General features: G+C 33.1%; 1 protein-coding gene across 1 annotated transcript in view; it reads left to right on the top strand.

The window, feature by feature from the left end:
• The window catches only part of LOC106474184 (glutamate receptor ionotropic, kainate 1-like), a 36,653-nt gene extending 32,231 nt beyond the window's left edge, over positions 1-4,422 (top strand). The window contains exon 6 of the mRNA XM_013934875.2: positions 4,297-4,422. Within this exon, the coding sequence (XP_013790329.2) occupies positions 4,297-4,422 (126 nt within the window). The remainder of the gene's footprint in view (positions 1-4,296) is intronic.
• The last annotated feature ends 3,874 nt before the right edge of the window (positions 4,423-8,296 follow it).

Below are 8,296 nucleotides of genomic sequence, written 5' to 3'. Positions count from 1 at the left end.
TAAACAAACATTGATAATAAACAAACATCAATAGTAAAGAAACATTACTTGGTAAACAAACATTACTTGGTAAACAAGCATTACTTGGTAAACAAACATTAATAGTAAAGAAACATTACTTGGTAAACAAACATTACTAGTAAACAAACATTAACAGTAAAGAAACATTACTTGGTAAATAAACATTACTTGGTAAACAAACATTGATAGTAAAGAAACATTACTTGGTAAACAAACATTACTTGGTAAACAAGCATTACTTGGTAAACAAACATTACTTGGTAAACAAACATTGATAGTAAACAAACATTACTTGGTAAACAAACATTACTTGGTAAACAAGCATTACTTGGTAAACAAACATTAATAGTTAAGAAACATTAATAGTAAAGAAACATTACTTGGTAAACAAACATTACTTGGTAAAGAAACATTACTGGTAAACAGACACTACTTGGTAAACAGACACTACTTGGTAAACAAGCATTACTTGGTAAACCAACATTACTTGGTAAACAAACATTAATAGTAAAGAAACATTACTTGGTAAACAAACATTACTTGGTAAACAAACATTACTAGTAAACAAACATTAATAGTAAAGAAACATTACTTGGTAAACAAACATTACTTGGTAAACAAGCATTACTTGGTAAACAAACATTGATAGTAAAGAAACATTAATAGTAAAGAAACATTACTTGGTAAACAAAGATTACTTGGTAAACAAACATTAATAGTAAAGAAACATTACTTGGTAAACAAACATTGATAGTAAAGAAACATTAATTGGTAAACAAACATTAATAGTAAAGAAACATTACTTGGTGAACAAACATTACTTGGTAAACAAACATTAATAGTAAACAAACATTACTGGTAAACAAACATTACTTGGTAAACAAACATTACTTGGTAAACAAACATTACTAGTACACAAACATTAATAGTAAAGAAACATTACTTGGTAAATAAACATTACTTGGTAAACAAGCATTACTTGGTAAACAAATATTAATAGTAAAGAAACATTACTTGGTAAACAAACATTGACAGTAAAGAAACATTACTTGGTAAATAAACATTACTTGGTAAACAAGCATTACTTGGTAAACAAATATTACTTGGTAAACAAACATTAATAGTAAACAAACATTACTGGAAACAAACATTACTTGGTAAACAAACATTACTTGGTAAACAAACATTACTAGTACACAAACATTAATAGTAAAGAAACATTACTTGGTAAATAAACATTACTTGGTAAACAAGCATTACTTAGTAAACAAATATTAATAGTAAAGAAACATTACTTGGTAAACAAACATTGATAGTAAAGAAACATTAATAGTAAACAAACATTAATAGTAAACAAACATTACTAGTAAACAAACATTACTTGGTAAACAAGCATTACTTTGTAAACAAACATTACTTGGTAAACAAATAATACTTGGTAAACAAACATTGATAGTAAAGAAACATTATTTTGTAAACAAACATTACTTGGTAAACAAACATTACTTGGTAAACAAACATTGATAGTAAAGAAACATTACTTGGTAAACAAGCATTACTAGTAAACAAACATTAATAGTAAAGAAACATTACTCGGTAAACAAACATTACTTGGTAAACAAACATTGATAGTAAAGAAATATTACTTGGTAAACAAACATTGATAATAAAGAAACATTACTTGGTAAACAAACATTGATAGTGGACAAATAAACATGGACAAAGAAAGACTTACAGATCTTACATCACTCCCGTACAGCCTTCTTAACCGCTCACCAGATGCATCAACAAGAAATGCATCTGGGAATTACACCATTTGCTTTCTCTGGTATGATCCATGGTAAAGTGTAAGCTTGATGAATCCTCACAACTAATGGTCAAGTGGCACCATGTTTTACTGGATATAATAGGCCATCATCATTTCAAAACGGGGAGGAAACGTACTCCAATATCACCAAGCAATTAAGGCCAGTGACTGTTTTCTCTTTCAACAAAAAAGAAGTTATGTGAGACAGCACATAAAACTTTGGTTTAGAGCAGATTTCGCACGTGTTCCTGAGTGTTGTGCGGATAAGCCGGATTTGACAGATATATCGATTCACCGTTCCGCACGAATGAAATGTTGCTTCAAACAGACGCGATATTAAAACAGCGGAAAGTGTCGTTATGAGTCTCTTCCATCAGCCATGTTATTTTAAACAGGCCTACCCGGACTACATTGAAAGACCACAGTTACTGAGGTGACTTTACAGACTGCTTGATCCTGCCTTTTTACGATACAATTGCACAGAAAAGTCGGTGATTTTTTTTTTGAATAGTTATTGCTTTAGTGTTACCTGCTGAAAACCTTCAATCGTAATTGGCGCATGAAATAAAATGTGAGTTTATATTTAGAACAGATTTCTCTTTTTACAGCACATACCATCCCTTATCGTTTAAAATCTACCATTTATAAGAATAACGATATCATGTGCCACTGTCTCGAGGCTATGGGGTATATTTGTTATACGAAAAGCAGTTATAGGTTAGAAATAACAGAAATACAAAAAGATTTATAATCACTCCAAACACCGAAATTCATGAATTATTGAAAGACTGTATGTACTTCTCGAAAACACTATCTGTTCCATTCTATGAAAGTTTAAAAAAAACTGAACCTAGATGTGTGAAAATATAACCATCTTGTCCAATATAACAAGTTTAGAGGAGGATTGTAACTAGGAAAATGTAACCATCTTGTCCAATATAACAAGTTTAGAGGAGGATTGTAACTAGGAAAATGTAACCATCTTGTCCAATATAACAAGTTCAGAGGAGGATTGTAACTAGAAAATGTAACCATCTTGTCCAATATAACAAGTTCAGAGGAGGATTGTAACTAGAAAATGTAACCATCTTGTCCAATATAACAAGTTCAGAGGAGGATTGTAACTAGAAAATGTAACCATCTTGTCCAATATAACAAGTTTAGAGGAGGATTGTAACTAGAAAATGTAACCATCTTGTCCAATATAACAAGTAAAGAGGAGGATTGTAACAAGAAAATGTAACCATCTTGTCCAATATAACAAGTTCAGAGGAGGATTGTAACTAGAAAATGTAACCGTCTTGCCCAATATAACAAGTTCAGAGGAGGATTGTAACTAGAAAATGTAACCATCTTGCCCAATATAATAAGTTTAGAGGAGGATTGTAACTAGAAAATGTAACCATCTTGTCCAATATAACAAGTTTAGAGGAGGATTGTAACTAGAAAATGTAACCATCTTGCCCAATATAATAAGTTTAGAGGAGGATTGTAACAAGAAAATGTAACCATCTTGTCCAATATAACAAGTTCAGAGGAGGAGTGTAACTAGAAAATGTAACCACCTTGTCCAATGTAACAAGCTCAGAGGAGGATTGTAACTAGAAAATGTAACCATCTTGTCCAATGTAACAGGCTCAGAGGAGGATTTTAAGGAGAGAAAATTACCATTTTATCCAGTATAAGAAGTTCAGAGGAAGATTGTAACTAGAAAATTTAACCATCGTGTCCAATGTAACAAGCTCAGAGGAGGTAACCATTTTATCCAGTATAAGAAGTCCAGAGAAATATTGTAACTAGAAAATGTAACCATCTTGTCCAATATAACAAGTTTAGAGGAGGATTGTAACTAGAAAATGTAACCATCTTGTCGAATGTAACAAGCTCAGAGGAGGTAACCATTTTATCCAGTATAAGAAGCTCAGAGGAGGATTGTAATTAGAAAATGTAACTATATTGTCCAACGTAACAAGCTCAGAGGAGGTAACCATTTTATCCAGTATAAGAAGTTCAGAGGAAGATTGTAACTAGAAAATGTAACCACCTTGTCCAATGTAACAAGCTCAGAGGAGGTAACCATTTTATCCAGTATAAGAAGTTCAGAGGAGGATTGTAACTAGAAAATGTAACCATCTTGTCCAAAATAACAAGCTCAGAAGAGGATTTCAGATAGAAACTCTTACGAGGGAGCTAATATTTTTGTTTAATTTATCATTGTTTGGTAGTCTAAGTAATTCACACCATACCATTTCGTAGTCTACTCAATATTATTAACGAATTAAGTATTATTTAAAAACGTAGCCTTGCTTTTAGTGTTGAAAGCTCTTGTTTTAAACAATATTTATATAGTATATCAATATACTTTTGGTAATAAGAAAAATATAACTAGAAGAACTTAAAGCTTATATAACAATGTTGTTAGTATCAAAGAATGTAAGCTGATTTTTGTTTTTGTGCCTGAACGGTAGGTCAAGTTTCAAGGCCTGTCTGGATTAGTACAGTTCGACGAAAGTGGAAGAAGAATCAACTTTACTTTGGATCTTCTTGAGCTTAAAGAAGACGGGATGAAGACGGTTAGTTTGTGGAATTTATAACTAAACTTTGACATTTTCAGTCCATAATCAAACTCCTAAAATCTTCTTAGTATTAGATTAAAATATACGCGCTCGTTTGTTGAGTTACTGTACTTGAAGAATTATTTTATATCAAAACATGCTTAAATAGGAAAACAAAAACACTTTGTCCTTAAGCTCGAGCGCACGAATTAGATAAACAGTAGTGGTCGTACTTTGATGAATCGATAAAATAAAGGAAATTTCAACTAAAGCAACACTTCAATTCACATGTTAAACTTTGATAACCCGTATCCGGTTCACGTAAATACTTGGAACCTTGATAACCAGTATCCGGTTCACGTAAATACTTGGAACCTTGATAACCCGTATACGGTTCATGTAAATACTTGGAACTTTGATAACTCGTATACGGTTCACGTAAATACTTCGAACCTTGATAACCCGTATCCGGTTCACGTAAATTATTGGAACCTTGATAACCCGTATCCGGTTCACGTAAATAACTGGAACCTTGATAACCCGTATCCGGCTCACGTAAATACTTGGAACCTTGATAACCCGTATACGGTTCACGTAAATACTTTGAACCTTGATAACCTGTATCCGGTTCACGTAAATACTTGGAACCTTGATAACCAGTATCCGGTTCACGTAAATACTTCGAACCTTGATAACCCGTATCCGGTTCACGTAAATAATTGGAACCTTGATAACCCGTATCCGGCTCACGTTAATACTTGGAACCTTGATAACCCGTATCCGGTTCACGTAAATACTTGGAACCTTGATAACCCGTATCCGGTTTACGTAAATATTTTAAATCTTGATAACCCGTATCCAACTCACGTAAATACTTGGAATCTTGATAACCCGTATCAAGCTCACGTAAATTATTGAAAACATACATACAGTTCAACTAAACGATAATTAAAACAAGCTTACATATCCCACTCAAATTGTTTAATTATCAACTTCATGTCATGAATTAGGGTTGTGATGGATTCATGAAGTGTCATGAATTAGTGTTGTGAGGGTTTCATGAAGTGTCGTGAATTAGTGTTGTGAGGGTTGTATGAAGTGTCGTGAATTAGTGTTGTGAGGGTTTCATGAAGTGTTGTGAATTAGTGTTGTGAGAGTTTCATGAAGTGTCATGAATTAGTGTTGTGAGGGTTGTATGAAGTGTCGTGAATTAGTGTTGTGAGAGTTTCATGAAGTGTCATGAATTAGTGTTGTGAGAGTTTCATGAAGTGTCATGAATTAGTGTTGTGAGGGTTGTATGAACTGTCGTGAATTAGTGTTGTGAGGGTTTCATGAAGTGTCGTGAATTAGTGTTGTGAGAGTTTCATGAAGTGTCGTGAATTAGTGTTGTGAGAGTATATATCTGTCCACCATAGGAAGAAACACAATAATAATTAGGTAAACATTCATGGATGAAAAATGGTCATAATTTATTGTATAGACACTAGGGTGCGTATCTGATCACGGTGGTCATAATTTATTGTATAGACACTAGGGTGCGTATCTCATCACAATAGTCATAATTTATTGTATAGACACTAGGGTGCGTATCTGATCACAGTGGTCATAATTTATTGTATAGACACTAGGTGTACTATCCCATAAAAGTATTCATAATTTATTGTATAAACACTAGGGGTGCTTATCTCATCACAATAGTCATAATTTATTGTATAGACACTAGGGGTACGTATCATCACAATAGTCATAATTTATTGTATAGACACTAGGGGTACGTATCTCATCACAGTAGTCATAATATATTGTATAGACACTAGGGGTGCGTATCTCATCACAATAATCATAATATATTGTATAAACACTAGGGGTGCTTATCTCATCCCAATAGTCATAATTTACTGTATAGACACTAGGGGTACGTATCTCATCACAGTAGTCATAATATATTGTATAGACACTAGGGGTGCTTATCTCATCACAATAGTCATAATTTATTGTATAGACACTAGGAGTGCTTATCTCATCACAATAGTCATAATTTATTGTATAAACACTAGGGTGCTTATCTCATCACAATAGTCATAATATATTGTATAAACACTAGGGTGCGTATCTCATCCCAATAGTCATAATTTATTGTATAGACACTAGGGTACGTATATCATCACAATAGTCATAATTTATTGTATAGACACTAGGGGTACGTATCTCATCACAATAGTCATAATTTATTGTATAGAAACTAGGGGTACGTATCTCATCACAATAGTCATAATTTATTTTATAGACACTAGGGGTGCTTACCTCATAACAGCATTCATAATTTATGGTATAAACACTAAGGGTGCGTATCTCATCACAATAGTCATAATTTATTGTATAGACACTAGGGGTACGTATCTCATCACAATAGTCATAATTTATTGTATAGACACTAGGGGTACGTATCTCATAACAATAGTCATATATTATTGTATAGACACTAGGGGTACGTATGGCATCACAGTGGTCGATACAATACGTATGTAGATATAGAAGTTTTACCAATGGTTTGTTACAAAGTTTGACAGTCTTGTCTGTAATTTATTATCTATATTACTAACATTGTCTTATTTAAGTACTTCACACTGTACAGTGCTTTTAAAATTCGCAGGTTTGATCAACTAAATGGCAGCTGGCAAAAAAAGTAAAATAAAAATGTTAATATCTGTTATTGTTCGTTTGTTATGTTACTTTGTATGTAATGTTTGAAAAAACGATTGTTTGTTTTTAATTTCGGGCAAACCTACACGAGGGCTCTCTGCGCTAGCCGTCCCTAATTTAGCAATGTAAGACGAGAGAAAGGCAGTTAGTCATCATCACCCACCGCCAACTCTTGGACTACTCTTTTACAAACGAAGAGTGGGATTGACCGTCACATTATAACGCCTCCACGGCTGAAAGAGCGAGCATGTTTGGCGGGACGGGGATTCGAACCCACGAACTTAAGATTGAGAGTCGAAGTGCCTTAACCACCTGGCCATACCGGGCTAAAAGACAACATGTAGTACCTTTATTGAATCGTTAATTTTTAACAAAAATTACTTTATTAGAAATTCTGTTTTTTTTTTTCTGTACAAAAGGCTTCTAATGTTTACTGAAAGCTTATCAAATGTCGTGAAGATACATAAATCGCATCTTATTGGACGATATATCGACACAATCGTATCTTATTGGACGATGTATCGACACAATCGCATCTTATTGGACGATGTATCGACACAATCGTATCACAGCTTCGTGTTAAGTTTTATAGGATTGTTTATAACATATATATTGGGAAGTTAAGTTTTATAGGATTGTTTATAACATCCATATTGGGAAGTTAAGTTTTATAGGATTGTTTATCACATCCAAACGATTCTGTTAGCGCAGTAATCACACCAAACCATTCGTGCTTTAAAACAAAAAACACTTTAGGAACTGAAACGTTGCTTTAAGCGGTTCAGAAACAAAATATAATCACAATTTGTCCTGATATATCAACAACTTGTCCTGACATAACCACAACTTGTCCTGTTATAATCACAACTTGTCCTGATATAACCACAACTTATTTTGATATAACCAAAACTTGTACTGATATATCCACAACTTGTCCTGATATAACCACAACTTGTCCTGATATAACCACAACTTGTCCTGATATAACCACAACATGTCCTCATATAACTACACCTTTTCTGATATATCAACCAATTGTCCTGATATAACCACAACATGTCCTGATATAACTACAACTTGTCCTAATATATCAACCAATTGTCCTCATATATCCACAACATATCCTGATATAACTACAACTTGTCCTGATATATTAACCAATTGTCCTGATATATCAACAACTTGTACTGATAAAACACAACTTGCCCTG

Source organism: Limulus polyphemus, unplaced genomic scaffold (genome assembly GCF_000517525.1).
Source record: "Limulus polyphemus unplaced genomic scaffold, Limulus_polyphemus-2.1.2 Scaffold6923, whole genome shotgun sequence".
Taxonomy (NCBI): domain Eukaryota; kingdom Metazoa; phylum Arthropoda; class Merostomata; order Xiphosura; family Limulidae; genus Limulus; species Limulus polyphemus.
This window is presented reverse-complemented; position numbering and strand designations above follow the sequence as displayed.